Below are 21030 nucleotides of genomic sequence, written 5' to 3' on the forward strand. Positions count from 1 at the left end.
TGTACCTTTCTGTTATTCCTAAGATGTTTTCTTACCACAGCTGAAGAAAGAGTGGAGATGACCTTCTCCGAAGAGACATGGCACAGCTCTTGTTGCTCTTTATGCCAAAAAGAAAATGCCCCTGACAGATGTTCCATGAATGATGTGTGATAGATAAAGTGCTGCTAGATGCACTGTATGAATGTGTGTGTCAATGGGTGAATTGCAAAAACTGTTCTGTAAAGAGCATGCTGTGGGCTTGCGTGAAGTCATCAAGACTAGGAAAGAGCTATATTAATACAGACCATTTATCATTTTCAGTGGGCGAGATTACGCAAAACCTTCTTTAACATGGCGAGAGGTGGTGGGAGGTTTACACTTTAAGAGCCCCCCCTCTAGTTTCTGTCTACTATTAACATTCTATTGAAAAATATTTTTTGGGGGCGGATGATTTCTCCAGTTTCAATATTTGCAATTCATGATTGGAGCCGCATGTTAGTGTTGGTAACGGGTGAATGTTGTGTAGATTGTTTCCTCACGTCCACCAAGGAGGTACATTTTTCGTCTGACTTTTTTTGTTTGTTAGTCCGCTGGATTACACAAAATCCATGAAACCGATTTACATTCACTTTCGTGGAGCGGTAGGGCATGAAAGAAGGAAAGCCCAAAAGAATTTGGTACAGATTTGGATCTCTTTATTCGCTTTCTTTAACATTGCGAAAAAAGACATTGCGGATTTTTTCGAAAATAATCATCTTGATTTAAAAATGCTATATGTTCTGAGGTTTATAATGGTTACCTGAGGGGACTTTGGGGCATTGGTGTGCCCCCTACTGATTGACAGCTTAGTTTGTATTTTGATATTCCATGAACTAAAACTTTATTTCTCCCAAATCTTGCTCAACAGGAAGCAAGCGCCACAGTGATCCACCCGTCTGACAGGGAGGAGGTGATCCTCAAGCCAATGCCTCTCCTCTGTGGTGGAAGACAGTGGGGAGCATTGTGCGTGTCGTAAAAAAGCATCCACCTTTATTGACTCAGTTAAGCCCCTGCTGTTGCTCCTGCATTCACCATTTAGAGATAACTTCCTCTGTCAACACACAATAAAGGCGAAACACGAGCTGTACTCGCCCCCCCACCCCACCCCCAGATCAGCCCCTCTGCTAATTACCTGAGCGTACGCTAAGCTGACAGGTGAAGGTGCGCGATGTATGTCTCAGTTGGTGGGTGGGTGGGATGGGGGAAGGGCTGGCCAAGGCTGACACCACTCCACTCCTGTGACCTACCGCTGAACTTGGACCTGTGAGAAAATAACAGGTTCCCCAATTAGACCGCCAGTGTCTCACCGCAGGGCTGTCTCTGGAAGTCTTCCTTACCTCGCCACACAACAATCAGCCTGGAGGAGCTCACCGGCCTGTGGAGACTTGCAGCTCGCTTCACAGACCTGCCTCTGCGCCTGCCAGCCAGAGCCTCTGTTTTCACAAGGATATGGAATAGGAAAACGTTGGCACTCATTCCCAGCAATTAATACACTGTACGTGCTCCAGAGGCTTTAACCAGGTGGTGAATTTGAGGTGAAGCAGCTCGGTGTAACCCTGAAGAGACGGGCATCACCATTTCTTGAATATCCAAGTTCAGTACATTCTTTACAAAAGTTGTTGGTATCAATTCAACACAAGTTGTGTTGCAGTTGCTGAGCAGCAGATTTAGAAAAATTCTTTATACTGCTTGATTGTATAAATGGAACGATGATTTTTTTATTAAAAAACAGCTCAAAGTTTTTCCAACAATGAAACCATTCAGTTTATTCTTTGAGCTTGAAAAACGTAAATTGTTTGAACACGCTTCCAAGAGAAGCACACACACACACACACACACACACACACACACACTCACACACACTCACACACACTCACACACACACAGAGATGGAGCACGCTGCGAGTGTTTGCACAAGGTGTCAAAGCACAGCGTTCATCACTCACTGCTAACCTCTGCTGTTTGCTTTAGAAATCATCCATGTCCAGTATCAGGCACTAAAAACTACACTTCAGTTTGCGCCTCACTCAGTCATGGTCACGGACAGAAGCCCTGAGGTGCACCACAGGCACATCTTGTTTGCCGCACAGATAAAGATGATAAATGTCACAACATGGAATGCTTAAATGCTTTGTTCTCGCCAATGTGATTTATGCTGAACCTTGCCTACGACTAATACATCTTCAAGAGCTGTCCTCGGTAATGGATCTGCCCGAAACTCCAACCTGCCAGAGCTACTGTAACTGTTTGATTTATACACTCGGCATGACATGACAGTGCGTTGGAGAATAATTTGTGGAGTCATTTAATGGGATTCTGTAGGTGACTTCAAATTGTCGTTGGAGCGGTAAAAAAAAGAAATGGGCTTAAAAAACAGTGTGCAGAAAAACTGGTTGAAGCAGCGTGAGTGTGATGCATTAGATATGTGAAGATTGAGGATATGAATTCAAATTAGAAAGAGGATTTCACACAACTCCACCTTAATGATACCAAACACAACTTAAATGATGCCTTTTTTATTAAGTGCATTTAAATACATAAACACACACTTTTACATGGTATATGGTAAAAACAATTTTACACAAACCTAAAAAAAAAAACAGCAAACAAGCTCACCAAACAAGCATTGTATTTACATCAGAAAAATACTGGACTTTTCATATGGAGCAACAACAAATAAAAATAAATCTTTATAGATCGAAAAGAGTGAGAACACTTTTAAAATGACAAATCTTTGCAAGGAGTACACGGATGAGTCAGTTAATAACATAATGTTGAAGACAGCATTACGTTCATGCAGCTCTAACGTACTGATTCAGGTAGTCACGCAAAGGCTGCGAGCTAAAAAAGAAGTAAAAAAAAGCTGCTGATTTACTCCCTCTGAGATTCTGTAGCAGCTTAACATACTTAGTGGGCTCGCGGGAGAAAGCAGGAAAAAGAAGATAAGGAACGGCTGTAACATCATACATACAAACTATTTTAATCCAATTTAAAACAGCAGTTAAAAATACTGTTTTACATATATATCTGGCAGTATCATATATCTTATACTTTATACACATTTCTACAGTATGATACAGGGTGTGTATGGCTTGGCAGACCTTTTTCAGTTGGAAACAGAATGCAAGGAAATCATGAACACGGTTGTGCCTTAAATCTGTACCTACGCACAGTTTCTAAACTTTACAATCTTCACAAAAAAAACTGCACGTGTAATAATCAAAAATCACTCTAGAAAATATACTTGCATTTGTTATATTCATCAACAGTTTAAAAGCTTTCCTCTGAGACCGTCAAGGCACTGTAGCCATTTTAATATCCTAGGTTTATGGCAGTGTAGAGAGATGTACTGTATAATACATAAATACAGAGAGACACAAGGCAAAAGTTTGGTATTTTGGCACATGCACTGTGTGAGGCAGCTTTCTATATCAGGTGTGCGTGTGTGTGTGTGTGTGTATGTGTGTGTTAGTGTGTGTGTGTGTGTGTGTGTGTGTGTGTGTGTGTGTGTGTGTGTGTGTGTGTGTGTGTGTGTGTGTGAGATCTTGTCATCACAATGACTCAATGCTGTGATGCATGTCACTGTGTGTTAAGGCTTGACTGACCTATTTGGATTTGACACATTTACACTCCTCTTACTGTGGAGCCAGGGCCAAAGTTACACCAGTGCAATCAGTGTCTCTGCAGGTTAGCTCTTTGAATGGATCATAGTCCAGTACACAAAAACATTTTTAAAGGTGACATTAGGTAAAGAATGGACACTGATATGTCTCCAGTCAAATCCCTAAAGAAAAAATGGCTCTAAACACCACACAGGCTGTGTTTTTATTTCTTATTTTCTTATAATTTTTGAAGTGATCCTGAGGCACTATTTGTTTTCAGGTTGGCTTAGTCTTTGGTTGCGTTGTTGTCGCTTAGCTGTCTGCGTGAGTCTCTGATTGCTTGAGGAGCGGCACCTCTCGCTCAGATTCCTCCAGCACTCGGGCCGCACTGTGAATGTCTGAACTGAGATCTTGAGGTTCCAGCTGAGATGCTTCCGCTCTGCAAGCCAACGGCACCTGATCAGCCTCCCGGCTCATCCTCTCCTCCTCCTCCTCCTCCATCTTCATCCTTCGCTCCTCAGCCTCTATCTCCTCGGTGGTGGGAATGGAGTTCTTCTTGGGTCTTCCCTTGGGCTTAGTCGGGGCCTCGTGACCTCCTTTGAGCACCTAGAATAACACATAGACAACGTTAGCTGACTGCTCCTGGTAATAAATGGCAGCAGCAGTCAAAGGCAATGCTTGCTATTATAGTAATTAAGAGAAGACATATTGCTGCTGGCCGCCCCTTGTGCACTGATTCATCTTTAACGATTTGACTCTTTTTTTTTTTCTCTGAATTGTTGACCCTTCTGCCAAAGTGTTTGCTCACACTGCCGTCATCATAGGTCACACCTCACACTGCGCTTTGACTTTACACACCCTCTCTTCCTGCTATGCTGTGACATTACACTTGCTTTTCTCACCAACATTACATTGAGCAGTTGGTTAGCATGTAAATGAAAAGACTTCTGGGAGAAAAGAAGAAGCTCTGATCCATTAATGACAAAAATAAATATGAAATAAATACAAACATGTAACCTTCAGTGGCACATATGAGGGATTTAAAAGACTTTTGGTTCACCAATTTTCCTTTATTTAGAATTTTCTGTCCTTTGTGGAGGACGTTCACGTTTGGCCAAGATCTGTCATATGGATCATTTACAGAGCAACTGCCATTCAGGGTTTTCTCTTATAACAGTCATGAACCACTTTAGGAAGATCACATTTAGCATCCAACTTGATGTAAAATTATATCGATGTCACTCTGCATTGATTTTATGTCATTTACAGATGTAGTAGCTGTTCATTCACATGCTCCTCAAAGGGCCGCATTCCTGTTAGAGAAGTAATAAGGTCTGGACAGGAATTAGAAGAGGAAACATGCAAGTCTTTACTGTGGTGCTAACACTTACCATTTTCTTCCACTTCATACGTCTGTTTTGGTACCATGTTTTCACCTGGAGCTGTGTGAGACCCAGTGTCTGGGCCAGGTCTAACCTGCAGAACCAGAAAGAAAAACAAGCTGCACATTAGACATAAGACATTTCACACACCTACTGCCAACTATTATATTAGTAACAGCTTTATAAAATCCATTTGCATCTCTTTTTTAAAAAAGCTGCATGTTTCATGCCAGTCTACCAAAGACACCATGTATATCGTTAATGTATTCATTATATACACATCATAGTTAGAGGTCACCAAACGCTCATTGGTTTCATGTTATATCATTGTAAAATTCCATTTTAATTAATGACTATGACGACCTGGTTGGTACAGTAATATTAGAGCTACTTGTGCTCTTGCCACAGCTAACAACTGCTACACTGCAACAACTAGTGCATTTGATTTACTTATTCTAAGGTGGTATTCATTTACCAACCAAGTTTTCATACAAAAAAAATGTAAAGTGGCTTTAGTAGGGAAATTCTTCAATTTTAAATTTTAGTGCTGCAAATCAGATTTATTTTTATTGATTAAGAATATCTTATTTCAATTATAAAAAATTACTTCAGTTTGTGTATAAGTGCTTTCGTCTTCAGCCCATTTTGACAATATTACTGATACGTTATCATTGGGTCAATGTAATCTTTATAATTTAATTTCTAGTCCCCAGCATTAAAACCTCATCCTAAATTACAAGACTTTTTCACCAGCCTTATTCTGTCTTTGTTTCTCGCAGTTAAGCCCATTTGCTAACAGCTCGAGTTTGACACTGTATACCTGCAGCTAGAGGAAACTGTGTTTGAAACCTCTGAGGTCAGTAACCCAATCACAGTAATTGTAGCTAGATGATTCTAAATGTTTCCACCACATGTGTTGATCCATGACTAATAGGGCTATTGGTTTGTGGGAAATGTGATAGCTCAGGAAAGGGACAGATAGAGTAAGAAAGGCGTTTGTTATGGGGAGGAGCGGCTTTCGAGGGGTTTTTCAAAAGAGATTTCCTCTTCCCTGCTCGTCTTGAAGTCTTTAAGAGTCAGATGAAGGGTTTCTCTTACCCACCGACCACAGAGTGAAAGGAACCGCGCTTCATTTGATGGTGAAAGTGGAAGAGGAAACAGGGAAAGCAGTGACAAAATCTAAAAAGCAGAGCGACGACAAATCCCTGGGATTCATTGGATCATCTACACAACCCTATACCTCACATAAAGAGCTGCCAGTGTGCGTGTCATAGCCTGGTCTCAAGCAAGGCAGCGACCGAAGGTGACAAAAAGTAATTGCAGAAGGAAAAAACATCCCACTTATGTATGCTCTCTGGTTCTCAATGGAGGGAAACCACACACTTGGCAAAACCGTATTCTGAGCTACTCCCTCTAGGCAAGACCGCCATTTTGTTCCAGTCTCAGGCCTTTTTAATGAGGGAATCTTGGCTCCCACTACACTTTAATAATAATAATTAATGATGATGATGAGGAGGATGATGATGAGGATTAAGGCATTGATTATTATAATTGGAAACTCTGTAAAATCATTATTGCTCTACGATAAAATTAATTGTAAATCTTTTTTCAGGGATAATTTGGGTTGTGGTTCCTGCTGCTCCTCCATGCACAGTCTTGATTCCAGACCGCAGAGTTCCCAGGCCAAGAAAAAGAAGAGAAAAAAGTTATCTTTGGATCAAAACAATCCAAAGTGGAGGACGTCACACCTTTTGATGTGGGGTTTAAATAGGGGGGATTTTCTCCGTTGATGTTTTTCCAAAATCAGGATATTTAATTAATTTTGAACACAGTGTCAGAATCAGATATTTTGACAGGACACAGTATTTTGGCACAGCTACCCGTACGGTGGTTGGTTTTGATCAGAGAGTTGTGCTCTGCCCCGGGGCTTCTGCTGTAAGATGAGTCATGGCACCTTTCCAACAAGTGCAGGCAAGCCAAGATATGATATATTTAATAATGCATCGTGGGAGTTTTCCCCGCGGAAGGGGACATAAATAGCAAGACAAATAATTTTGATTTATTCCGAATATACAAATGTCTTTTCAGATTGGATGTGGTGAGCAGATATGTTGCAAAGAGGGTGTGAGTGTAGTCATCATGTGTGAACATATTGTACATGAAGTTTTGAATCACTTTAGATTCATACTACTGTATATATACTGTTGACATGAAAAGTAAGTGAACAATTTGCCATTTGTTTTTTATATATGTAGTAATTTGACAAACAATGTGGTTACATCTCAATCCATGTAAAGCTGAAAAAGTCTTTGCACTAATACCAAACTAATCGCTGGGTTGATCCGGTTATGTTGTTGGAAAAAACATGTGAACCTCTGTCAATCTGGAACCGGATTGGAGGTGTGGCTTAGAGCTACTTTGATTCGTAGAAACATTTTAAGTTTGCGGTTTGCTGCCAATGTGAGCCATGCATAGTAAAAGAAGGAGATCTCATTATCATAAAGCTGGAAAGGGTTACAAAGTTAAAAGAGCATATGAGGTAAAAACTAAAATAACCATATAAAGAGAAGTTTTTTTGCTCCTGAGTGAAGGTTGTGATTTGAAATTCTTCTTTGATAGCAGAGAAACACTTGACAAACTGCCAAGATTTTACAAATCTGAGCTATCAATTACGTGTTAAACCTCCTCACTGTGTTTTAACTGTGCATAAGAATTATATCGATATAGTTTGGGCCTGTGTTATATTACTATTGTTGTAAAATTTTATTTACAATAAATAAGTTAAGGTTAATGTTTGGTTGCCCAGCCCTAAATTCACCATTTACAAATCATCATTTATGGTTGCATGGAGCAAGTCGTCCATTGTAGTACACTATAAGAACGCATGCTGTTCTCCTGGAAAAAAAATGGTGCACTCCCTGTAGTTTGCAGTAGAGCAGCTTAACACTGGAAGTTGCTAATGACATTTTTACAAAAAAGTTTTGTGGACTTATTACATTGACTTTCATTTGTAACAAATGTGCAGGCCGACCTGGTGTAAAAGGCTTTCTGCATACCAACATGGAAAGATCAACACAAAGGTGAAGAACAGAGGAGGGAGCCTGATAACTAAAGGCCGGCGCATGCTTCTGCGTTTTCACGGGCCCGCAAGCGCAAGAGCCCTTCCGGGCCCCTTACATGCTTATGTATCTCTTCTTACGTGCATTGCCCAATTTTTCTAACTATACAGCAAAGCTCTGCAAGCCTCACGCAGCCCACAAGGCTGTGATTGGTCCGCTAACTACATCCTTTCCAGAGTCGCATTTCCGGTTTCATGCCACATAATACCGGCAGAAACAACGGTAGATTTAGAAGAACGAATATGAACCAAATAGAAGAGCGGTTGGCAGAAGAGATCCGAAAGTATGACTTGTATAACCCGTCACTGAAGGCTATGAGGAGCCGCAGTGGCGATGTAGATAAACAGTCGACGACGACTGCCACACACAAAGAAGACGTCTTTAGGGCCGTCTTCAACAAAAAATGTTACTCCGCCTAGTGTTCTGGCGGGGAATTGCTTTGCAACAAGCGCAACGCTTAGAGAAGCATGAATGACAATGAGTCCTTCGACACAGCTACGTGAAAAGACGCAGTTGTAGAAGCATGCGCCGGCCTTTAGGCCAGCTTTGCTCCTAAACGTTCTCAAATCAATGTAATTTTAGTTGTATAGCCCATATTCACAAATGCTTTAAAGCTTAACAATCTGTACAACGTGCAAAATCCTCCCTCCTTCCCACTCGACTAGGGTGAAGAAAAACGACCCAAAATATTCTAACAAGGGGATGAAAACCTAAAAGAGCACATCAACAAAACAACTTAAATGGAGAGGAGTCTCATGTGATTAAGGCAATTATGCAAAAACAATATGTCTAACCGAAAGGAAGGGATATGGTGGTGCATGCAGCTTGGCGTGAGCTCCGATGAAGCTGTGCGACGCAGCAGCACAATGAGCCTGAACATCGCAGAATGAGTAAATAATGGCTGAGCTGAAGCACCAAGAAAAGCTCTGTCATTCCTCCTGAACATTGTGCACTGCAGCTTCAGGAGCTACAGGAAGCTGCTGCAGCAGAAAGAGGTCTGACCAGTTACTTCATCACTTACTTTTTATTGGCAGGACTGCATGTGATTGTTTACTGGGTGTGCTCAATAAAGACACAAAAGATAATGACAGCTTTTGTGCTATTATCTTAAAAGCCTTGTGTTTATCTTTACTTTTGACTTGGATCAAGAACACATCAGATTTTATGACCAGTTATCCCAGAGAAACCAGGAACTTCCAAAAGGGTTACATACTTTTCTTTTGCTTTCCACAGTATGAAACAACTCATTTGAGTAACGTGGGTTCACAAGCAGTTTTAAATTCCTAGTGCGTATGTGAGGGGAAGCTTTTTACAACATTTACGGTCCAATACTATTCTGGGTTAAAATGGAAAAGTGGCCTGTGGGCCAAATATAAAAGTAAGACGTTCAATAAAACTTGAAAATATGGGCCAACCTCATGTCGGGTCCCAAAAATGACCCAGAGCATGAAAGTTAAGACCGAGACCGACAGATATTAACATGCAGCTTACTTCATCTTATCGTGGAGAGCTGAACGTGCTTCATGTGCACCTGCACATGTGAGATGATTGGCAGTAAATCAATGTAATACATTTGTGTTTGCTTTTGTTGGCTACCGTCCCCGTTTTCTTGAATAAGTCACTGTTTCTTTGTTGGGGCCTTTTTCTTTGCTGGGTTAAAACGTTACTCTTGTCTCAACTAGAATGCTGAGGTAATGTTCTGGCTTAGAGAAATTCACATTACATGAGACGTTCCCCCCGTGGGATAAATAAAAAAAGAAAGAATATGATGTTAGTTTAACCACTGCGCCATAATTGCACTTGTGGCTTTATGAATGTGTGCGCATGATTGCACTGTACTTTCAAACTGCTCTCTCTGCCAGGTATGCAGGTTATCAAAATGTCACAGTTGAGTGACACCTATATGACTCTGGTAGCTTTCATGTAGAAATTTAATAACTGTGATGTTGGTTACCTCTAACACATCAGTGGTTTGATTTCATCACTGTGACTTAATCACAAAATAATTTAAGTTAGCTATGAGGTCAGCGCTGTCATGATTTAGTATACGCCTTATGCAGAGTGTTCTTTCAGTTCTCAGTGTGTGTTTGTGTGTGCGTGCGTGTGCGTGCGTGCGTGCGTGTGTGTGTGTGCGTGTGCGTGTGCGTGTGTGTGCGTGCGGCTGTGTGTGTGTGTGTGTGTGTGTGTGTGTGTTTTGATGACTATAATCTACCTAATCCAATCTACCTATATCGTTTTCAGACCTGAACTCTGGAGAATGTCTGGAGAATCCGGTCCGGACTTTCACACAAGAACAACACAGCAGGTGTTCAGGTGAGGTGGGGGGGGGTGTGGAGCAGAGGTCACATGTTTTTGTTTGTGTACATCGTAATTGCCCTTTTCACCGAAAGCTCTCTTGACATCTTTGTTGGTGACTTCTTGGTGAGATATTTGTATTCTTTTGTTTTTTTCCAGTTGTGTGTCTGTAGTGTGATAGAAACACTAACGACACACCCACTTGCTTACAGTGAGACCTCTGGAGCTGTGGCTGGAGAAACACCAGAGAAACTGTCTGGACATTTGTTATCTCACGTGCAGCCCCTCCGGAGAATATCCCGAGATTCTAAAGAGGTCAAACTAGGTCTTTCTGTATCTATCCTCTATCCAATCAGATGTGAGTGTGTGAACTACACTGACCTGTCTGGCGTGGAGAGGTACTTCTGCTTCTGGAACTTCTTCTCCAGGCCCATCAGCTGGAGCTCGGTGAAGATGGTGCGGCTGCGGCGTGGCTTCTTCAGGCGGGGTGTGCTGCGCTCCGTCTCCGACTCGCTGCTGATGCTGAGAGGCGTCTGGCTGGGCGATGACTCGGACCCCCGCAGATGCTGCGGGGAGAGCAGGGACAGGTGCGAGGGGACCCCACCTGGAGACTGTGGCTGGGGGAGGTGCGGGGGCATGTTGGGAGGCTGCCGTGTGATCACCGAGAGGAGCGGGTAGGCCCGAAGTGATGAGGAGCCTGGAGGAGCAGAGACGGTTCGTCAGATGACAGAAACAGAAAGAAATGCATTAAGGTGGAGTGGATAAAACACAGAGGACAAAGATTATGTTATCCTTCTGATTCACAGTAAGTTTTTAGTGGGCTCCTCTCCTCTGTCACCTCGGTTGTACAGTTATCGACCGGTTGTAATTGCTGAGACAGCTACATTTTTAATCGCACTGTTTGCTGTGGAAAACGTTATGCTTTTGACCTCCTCCATGTAGAGGGCCGTGACCTCGATGACGCAGGCTGTGTTTTTCACCGCTTCCCCTGAACCCTTCAAATGAATGATTATTTTTCAGAGGTTGTTAAATGATAACTGGCTTCATAACGCTAAACCACAAGCACACACCCAGCCTGACAAAATCCCCCCCACACACACACACACACACAAATTCAGACACAGACTGAGCTGCAATAAAAAAAAAAAAACTAAATCAAATGCTGATGAAATAATAAAGTTTTTTTTAACCCTCTCTCTCTTAATAGTCTCTCCCCCTCCTATGAATGTGCACAGTCATATACAAACACACACACACACACATATTTTCTCTTTATCAGGGCAGACAGAAGCAGCAAGACGCCAGAATCAATAAAAAGTAACACTTGTCTGGAGCCGAGGCGGGAGGGAAGGAGACCAGGAGGTTGGCCGACAGGATGTGGTGGGTCAACCAAAGTGAACATAATATCTGCCAGAAAAATCCTCACAGCGTCAGATATAAAAAAAACAATCCGTAAAAAAAAAGAAGGAATTTACAAGCAGCAGGCCCAGCACAGCTCACACTGTAATGCATGGTCTGATTAGAGGACACACAGGGGGGGGGGGGGGGATTATGGAAGTAGAGAAGGAATATATATAGTGAGATAAAAAGGTGGACAATGGAGGAGAGAAAATAGGAGGTTTTCACCCACACACACTCATACACACAGTCACACACACACACTGCATGTGTGTTCCTGTGCGGTAGATCTTTCGCACCAATCTCCTCATTGACCACAACAGACAACATAAACACTTTGACACACATGGAAACCACAACTTAGATTTTTTTTGCTAGTTTTCTATAGTGTCTCTCTTGTTTTCTCCCAGAACATATGGATTTTAGCACATGTGGATTAAGCAAACTAATAAAACGTTAGTAAAACCTACAGTACATATGAACTGTGCAGAAGTAAACGCCACGATCAGACGTAAGTCAAGCATGAGGAGTCTCAGTGCTGCATGCACAGTTGCTCTCTGCACACATGCAGACACCAGACACTGCCTTGGGCTCATCATGACATCATAGTAAGGCACTGAGGTCATCGGTAACCCTCCAGCATTTAGAATCCTGCTGTTGCAACAGGTCTGAACAAGAAGACCTCCTCACTCTCTCTACCCGCTTATATTGCTTTGAGTTTTTCTCCCAGCACTTATCTGTATTAATGTTAGATGTCAAATATCAGTTGATCAGTGGGTTCGGTGCATGTACTCCTGTATATGAGGGATTTCACATGGATGTCAATAGAGATGTGATTCATGTATTACGATAAGAGACCAAGAGTGAGAGGAAACGTTCAAAACATGAAACAAACTGCCAAGCAGCCCCATGTGGAGGGGTACTGAGTGAAGATGAGGTATTTGAACACCCCATATATCACATCAAAGTACAGTCATTTTCTGAGTTATGTTGGATCAACTGTGGGACGGTGGAAGATTTGATATTCTGATAGAAATCTTGGAATTCTGGAAACTTGTTCAATAAGATATCAAAAAATGTTTGGGTATACATTTTAATGTATGGATCCAAAACTTTGCATACCAGGTATATTCTTTGAAAGCCAGACGGCCAGACATTTGAGTTGCTCAGATCTTAATGAAATTACTTTAATCTTATCGTGAAGGCCACAGCCCCTCAGCATAATGCAATGGAGACACAGAATAAAAAGAGCTCTTTATTATGATTGAAATTACTGTGAGACTACAGCTGAAACCAGACAGATTTAACATCTTAAGCTATGACAGAGCTCTAAGCACCTCTCTTCATTTATAATCTTATTTATACAAGCGTCTTTCATTTCCTTTTATTTATGGTTCCCTGTATCAGAATTGTAAGTACACCTATTTGGTTTAGTGGACTACTCAGAGATAAGTCAGGGGGCACGCTCCACAAGATAAAGTATTGAGATAATCTCGATATGTTTATACCTCCATATGTATTCTGTCGCATTATCTGTGGAATACATAAAAGGTTTTTAAAAAAGGAGAGAGATTTGAGAAATGGCAGCCACAAAAGTCAAGCGGAAGTGTCAGTCACGTCAGCCCCGAATGAGAAATAACGTCTGCGTTTGTCTTCGGGGCCGTCAGGAAGTGTCTTGTCAACAGCGAGCTTGAAGTTGTCTCCGGACAATCCCTCGGAGGAAGTGCAAGAGAGGAGGAATAAAGAAAGAGCGAAAGAGAGAGCGAGCAAAGCGAGAGAGAGAAATGTCAGCACTCGTGGTGACTTTCCACTGACGGCGAGAACGTCTCTCTCTCTGACATGTTGACAAGTGCCAGAGTCCTGTCAATAATCTACAAATAAACTGTTTTGAGTGTAGCTGCAGCCGGGGCCATGCGAAAGGCACACTGATACTCTTGATAATCACAGTGGGAATGTGAGGACTAGCACAAGTGCTTCTTGGAAACCATTACAGAAGACATACCTGCTAAGAATAGATCTAAGAAGAGCCCTTTGTTAAGCTTTCCTTTTTCATACCAACAATTGGACAACAATTGTTCACATAGTCGTTATGGCGTTATCCTCATTTAGTAGAACACATTTTTATTATTTGAAATGGCCGTCAGGGAACATTTTAATTTTTACACCTGCATGACAGATTCATGCAGCAGCTTTTCGAGGGCGCACTTTCCCCTGCACTCATCTGTTTCTTATTTCTTCTTCTCTGCCTCTTTCTATCTCAATGGGTAGCTGAAGTGGAGGATTCACGGCTAAGCTACGACATGTGTTTGTGAACTTTTGCCACGTTTTGGGTATAAACCGCTGGTGACAGCTTGAGAGTTTTTCTCAGTTAAACAGGTTTTTGTTTTTGTTCTGCCTTGCTCTTTTGAGTGTGCAAATAAAACGCTGTGAGAGTGGGAAGGGCAACAGGCCACGCAGCTTCTATATCTGTCCTGACTGATTCGCTTTAATTAGAAGCATTCACCTTCGGGACATGACAGATTAGACCGATCTGATAGTGATTTTCAACAAATCAAGAACGTCTTGCTGACTTTAATTGTCAGTAGTTTCTCAGGCACACACTGGCAAACGTCTTTAAAAGGACTTGTGTTGAACACGAGCCTTAACTGTTTAATGTGAAACCTAATCCGCACAGGTCTTTTGTAACCTAAACTGCTTTTAGAAAAGATTTATTACTGATCCTTTGTCGCAATAGAGAAAAAAAATCTGATGGCAGCTAGGAAGTGAGTAGATGACAGGTTGTCAAGCATTATCTTTTACTGGGGGTGGAAGCCGTGCACAGGTTTTGTCTTTGTGTAGGTGTGTACTCTCCTGTGTGTGTTGACGTGGGTGTAATCAACCCTTTCAAGACGGCTTTGTGCTTAATGGGAGGTTTTATTGTCTGCAGCAGATTAGGGTTTAAGATGCGATGAAAACCCTTCTTTTTGCTCACTTAGATTTGTATAAGCCCTCAGCCGGGATACCGAGCCACTGAGCGCTGGCCCTCAGGCTGCACAGACTCCTCCTTTTTCTCGTGTTTTTATTTTTCATCATGCTGTCAGGTGAGATTATACCTCAGTTGATCCTAATCTCTTTGCCTCCTCCAGAAAACACCACTAAAAGCCCTGCCCTGGGTCCCGCTGAGAGACAGGACTCTAAATGAAATATTATAACCTGCCATCACGTCACTCGCTGTTCAGCAACAGTTCATCGTCTCTGATCCGGCTGTAACTGACAGGGAATCAACTCCAAGACAATTAGCCACTGTGAATGTGCTAAATTAAGCTTGGTGTTCCGCCACTTGTATATAAAAATAGACTGGGCCGCCATAGGAGAGATGAGAAAAAGAGTCAGGCCGGCGTAGGGAAAATGCAGATGGAACATTACGCTGAGAGGCGCATCATTGATAAACAACACAAAGAGAAACAAGTGGATTGTCATCAACTCCATCTCACAAACATTATTGCCATCACTGTCTTTCAGCGGCCTCCACTGGCAGCAAGAGGTTATAGCACCACCCTCCTTTTTTCCGGATGAAGAAGTCAACTTTTCATTGTTGAGGGAGCCACAGCAGCAGCTCAGGGGCCGGACGCCTCCCTTTCGACCCAGGCCCCCGTAAGCCTGCCAGCTTCTATATCCAGCACTCAAAAGCCATTGATGTTGGGGAATATACTGTGTCTCACACCCCCACGGCTACAAATAAGTGGTGGGCACAGTGTTCTGATATGCACCGCAGGTCACTCTATCCATCCAAACAGAGGGGTGCCAAGGCCCTGCCATAGTGCCCTCTAGCATGTACGCCTGTCCATATTGGAGGGATGAGGGAATAGCTCAGACCTATTTTTATTCACCCGCCGCTGTCATCATCAAATTGCAGTGGCTATTATTTCAGACTTTAGGGCAATTATCCTAATGGTTACTGGAGCGAGCAGTAGCCGTTGAGTTATTCGGATTTAACTGGAATTATAATTAAGAATCAATCAAGAGGTTTTGTTTTGACAAGGTAACATGTGCTGTGCCAACTGAGCTTTGTTTAGCTATTTTGGTCATCTATTTCTCTATCTCTCTATCTAACGGTCATACTATCTATCTATCTATCTCTCTCTATCAAACCCTCTTTCTATCTATCAATCGCTCTATCTAACCGTCATTCTATCTATCTATCTCTCTATCTAACCATCATTCTATCTATCTATCTATCTATCTATCTATCTATCTATCTATCCATCTATCGGTCGATCTGCCTGCCTGCCTGCCTGTCTGTCTGTCTGTCTGTCTGTCTGTCTGTCTGTCTGTCTGTCTGTCTGTCTGTCTGTCTGTCTGTCTGTCTATCTATCTATCTCTCTTTCTCTATCTATCTAGCATATATGAGCTATCTATCTATCTATCTATCTATTCTATCTATCTACCAATCCATCTATCTATCTATCTATCTATCTATCTATCTATCTATCTATCTATCTATCTGTCTATCTGTCTATCTGTCTGTCTGTCTGTCTATCTATCTATCTATCTATCTATCTGTCCATCCAACCATCTACATACATAATTACAACCCTCTTGGTGAGATGGATATAAATGAAAGCAAGTATTAAAAGTTTTGATTAGTTTTAAAGCAAATGTGATTCATTTAAATTATTTTTTGTTTACTTCCTTCAGTTTATCCAGTATTAATCAAGCTACATAAATGTGAAGAACAGTTTATCTTTTATCAGTGTTTTTACAGGGTGCTGCTACTGTCAACGCACCGTGAAATCCCTGTTTCCAGCTCACAGCTCTGGGTCACATATACTTCTATGTGACATTAGAAGATTAACATCATACAATCGTTTTGTCTGCAAATGTCCAACAGCGGCTAAACTCATCAGGAAAAAGGCCTTTGATTCAGCAACAGCCACATTACATTAATCACAGCAAATTATATCAAATAGACTAAAGGCTGCAGCACAGCAACCAGGGGCATGTCGGAGTGAGATTGATTATAGCTTTACTTAATATCTCACTGATCCTTTCTTTTTTTTTTAACTGTAACTTATCAGTGCAGGTATTTATCATCTTGCCCTCAAGCATCACTGACTTTCACTGACACTTCCATTTTCAACACTTGAGCTGCTGTGATTTATAAAGTTTAGAGTGAGCAGCTTCAGGAGGAAGCAACAACCATTGTAATAATTTCTTTTAAATGTTCTCTATGAAAAGAAAATTAAATAATGATGGAAACAGGGGATGAATTTAAGTAAGGACACATTGTTATAGGATGCATTGTAATAGACATAATGATCAATATGTTTATTTGCACACTTGAATGCACAAGGAATTATGATTTAAAAAAAGTTGAAATAACTTTATCTCAGCTCTCAAAATGTGTCGATGGATTATAATCCAAAATACACTGCAGCGCAAAAGTCTTGAACTAAAATCAATAATATAACTTAATACATAAGAGTGCCAAAAGTTGACTAAATAAATAAACATTTACCTTTTTTTTTAAATATAAATATTTATAATAAAAAGAAGAGTTGTCTTACCCGAACATGAGTGGAGAGGCTTGGGCCGGACAATGAGAGAAGGACACACCGAGTAGAGAGAGAGCTTCTCAAAATAATCACAAGTCTCCTTGGAGAGGATTTCGTCTATCATGAACGTCTTGTAGCGCCGCCTGGCAGCCTTCAGCTGCCCGGGGGAGGAGAGCCTCAGCTCGGCTTGACAGTGCATGATCGGCCCCTGAGCGCCGGTACCTTCCCCGAACAGTGCGTCTGTGTTGCTCGGTGATATCTGTCTGTCCGTCTTAGGTGCACGTTAACCCGCGTGTGTGAGTGTCGGTGCTGGAGGTTCAGGCGTTTAAAGGAGTCATGGTTTCATGTGTAAGAAGCGGTGCAGCTCTCCCTGAAGTGTCGCGCTGACGATCAGCAGCCTTGAACTTGAGCTGCGCACATCGCCAAAGAGGGAATAAAGTGAGAGGTGCTCACACCACCGCTATATAAACCGTCCCTGAACACATCGCTGCTGCTTCATCTGGAGCCATGCTCTCTCGCTCTCTCTCTCTCTCTCTCTCTCTCTCTCTCTCTCTCTCTCTCTCTCTCTCTCTCTCTCTCTCTCTCTCTCTCTCTCTCTCTCTCTCTCTCTCTCTCTCTCTCTCTCTCTCTCTCTCTCTCTCTCTTACGAATACACTCATTTACTGTACACTCACATGGCCACCTCCCAAATACTCCCCCATACATTCAAATAATTAAACACTCTCTCCAGATTTATTTATATTAATTAACCCTAAACGTTGTTTTTAACCAGAATAATGAATTCATATTAATTGGCTCTAAAAGATTTGGTCAGGATCAGGTAATGTTTTTTTTTAATGAAATCAAATGCAATCAATGCAAATAATTAATTTAAAACGTATTCCTATCATTATCAAAGTTTCAGATCAAATACATTAAATACACTCTGTGGTAGTTTATGAATAATGCATTGAGAACATGGGATTATCCAGTTGTTTATTTTTGTCGAATGATTTATTCAAAAGATTTATCTTGATGGGTTTTATAATAAATTTATTACTGAAATTCTTATTATATTAAGTGATCATTTATTCTCGAGTGTGCTTTAGACATTGCATCATTTAATGATTTTCTTGAAATTGCTTTTCCTCTAATTCCCAATATACACTATATAATATAAAGAGTATTAGGCCTTTTTAAAGATGTTGTGTCCTGTATCGATAGCAGCACTGGGCAGGTTTAAGCCAACGTGTAAATTAATAATAATTAGTCATTAAGAATAATAATAATGTGTATTTATTGCTGGATTAACAGCAAGAACACCAACATTATGAGCACCTTCGTCCAATAGGAAAACATCCTGCTGTTGAAGTCCTTTCTTTCTTTACCTGTCAAACAGGCTGCGGTGACTTCTTGTAATTCATCATCATCACGACATGAAAGTGCGCAGAGATTCCGATAGAACTGAAGACAAACATCGGAAAGACTTTCAAACAAGATGCGCACTAAATCCGTGTTTTAGGACAATATGAGGACGAGGACACAAACAAACTTTTAACAACATCGCAAGTGACAGGCAGATCGAATGAGTAACTAGAATAATTAAAGTGAGGATACAACTGAGTTATAATAACTAATTTCAACAGGCTCGCTATCTTCTTACTTAAATGTTTAAATTGTTTATATTGTTTTTAACACGTGAAAAATGATGTTGACCTACTTTCACTTTCGGATATCGCTTCAATTATTGATGAATGTTTTTGTATATATTTTAGATTTTAGATTGCACAAGCGAATACAGAATACATTTCAGTGTGGTATTTTCTTATTTGTTGTTATTCAACAAAAACAATTCTGCGAAGAAAGTTATTAAGTTTCAATTTTCTATACTTTGAAACGCCGGTGTCCTGAGAGGAGAAACGACCATCATCATCATCTTCATCACATGAAATGGTAACACATGTAACTCATGGAAGGCTCCGTGTTCTCGGTGTGTCGGGTCATCGGAGGAGGATCCGTGGAGGCTCAGCTTCTCCTCAGAGCCCTGCGGATCAGAGAGGAGGGACAGGAGAACTGCTGTGGGAGGTGAGAGAGGGAGAGAAGCACTGCAGCCACACATTTCAATTATTAGGCCTATTTAAAAGAAAAAGTCAATATTGAAACTAAAATTATTTGTCTGATCCTGCTACTGTGAATCATTCCATCCGATTATTTTAGGCGTAACTTTAGGCCGCTACTGCTTTCAGCAAGCTCTATTATCTTCTATTCAATTAAATATCCTTTTATATAGCGCCAAATTAGAACATACATTATTTTGAAGTACAACATAGCGAGGTCGAGAGCCAAGATTATAGAGAAACTTTACAGTTCCCAAAACGAGCAAACGCTTTAAAAATCTTTTAAATATAATTAAACAAAACTCTAGAACCAGAATCAATTTGACTCGGCTGGTTGGGGAGAGAGGAGAGAAATGGGGGAGAGAGAAACTCCAAGAAGTTTGCTTATTATCATGAAAATAATAGTTATTTATAGATATGATTGATATGATGAATGATTGATTGAAGCACCAGCTAATAATGATATAATAATATTTAAGGAAATTAAAATTGCATGAAAAGACAGAATTTGGCCGGGTAAAATAATAATAGCAATAAAGTAATAGTAATATGAATCGATATCTTGGGCTCCTGCGGCACCAGTGAACCCAGTAACCCGAGGTGGAGCCCAGACTCATCAGGAAGCGATGCTGCAGGCGTCTGCTCCCTGTTTGTCGCGGGGGGCTGCTGCAGAGGAGGGAGGGTCTCCGGGTGGTTGACAGTAGATCATTTCAGGAGACACGCTTCTATATAAATCCACACAGCAGCGGCTACCGAGCGGCCCCTGTAATCCGCCCGCTCCGGGGCTGGAGACGCCAGAGCAGATCAAGCAATTAAAAGAGTTATGCCACAGCTCGTGGAGCGTAACAGGGGCCCTTCCCAGTACCGACACCGGCCACAGGATACCCTCCATTAGAGCCGTGTGGTGGCATCGGGATGCAATCTGACACGAAGAAGATTACAGGCAAGACACAGGAGTTTATGGGCCAGCAGGGTGCAAATGCACGTCCACTTCTGGACAGTGGGAGGTTTACTGGAGGAGGGTATTTCATTGGAAGTTGTCATGCAGAGACATAAGCACTTTCGGAAGGGTAGATTATGACCTCAACGCACTCATTAAGGGATTGTGATCATCCTTTGTTGCAAGCAAACCTGGACACGGTGGCATTAGTGCTGAAAGGCCTGATGGCAACATGAGATGGTCAGGATGAAGGGGCTTCAAATTCTGGGATGGTGCAAGAGACATGTCTTGAATAAAAAACATGGTGTAAAGACTGATTCTGATTAAAGACGAGAATAAACCTGGACCTAATTGCACGTTGTAAAGTGAACAGAGTGGGTGACAAACCCATGTGAAGACTTGAAAGCATCCTAAATAGAAAGGTCAAAAATGGGAGCCGATCACGTGGCTCAGTTTATATTTAACATCTTAATTGATTGAATGAAAGGATGTGTGTGGCGCCACCTGTAGATTACTCCATAACCGCTGCACAAGTGTATTAGTTACACACGGGCCATTTATAGGTGCAGATAAGGCCATGTGCATGCATAACAAAACACACACGGACGCATTTGGAACTGCGGCCACATAAAAGACAAGGCAACAA

General features: G+C 41.6%; 1 protein-coding gene across 1 annotated transcript; it reads right to left on the reverse strand.

Annotated features, from left to right (window-relative positions):
• Positions 1-2520: 2520 nt before the first annotated feature.
• On the reverse strand, positions 2521-17765 carry barx2 (BARX homeobox 2). Its single transcript, XM_053422935.1, has 4 exons — positions 17361-17765; positions 10798-11113; positions 5012-5096; positions 2521-4226 (listed from the first exon to the last, which is right to left on the reverse strand). The coding sequence occupies exons 1-4, from the start codon at positions 17545-17547 to the stop codon at positions 3933-3935; spliced, it is 882 nt and encodes a 293-aa protein (XP_053278910.1). The 5' UTR covers positions 17548-17765; the 3' UTR covers positions 2521-3932.
• Positions 17766-21030: the final 3265 nt, after the last annotated feature.

Source organism: Pleuronectes platessa, chromosome 5 (assembly GCF_947347685.1).
Source record: "Pleuronectes platessa chromosome 5, fPlePla1.1, whole genome shotgun sequence".
NCBI classification, from domain to species: domain Eukaryota; kingdom Metazoa; phylum Chordata; class Actinopteri; order Pleuronectiformes; family Pleuronectidae; genus Pleuronectes; species Pleuronectes platessa.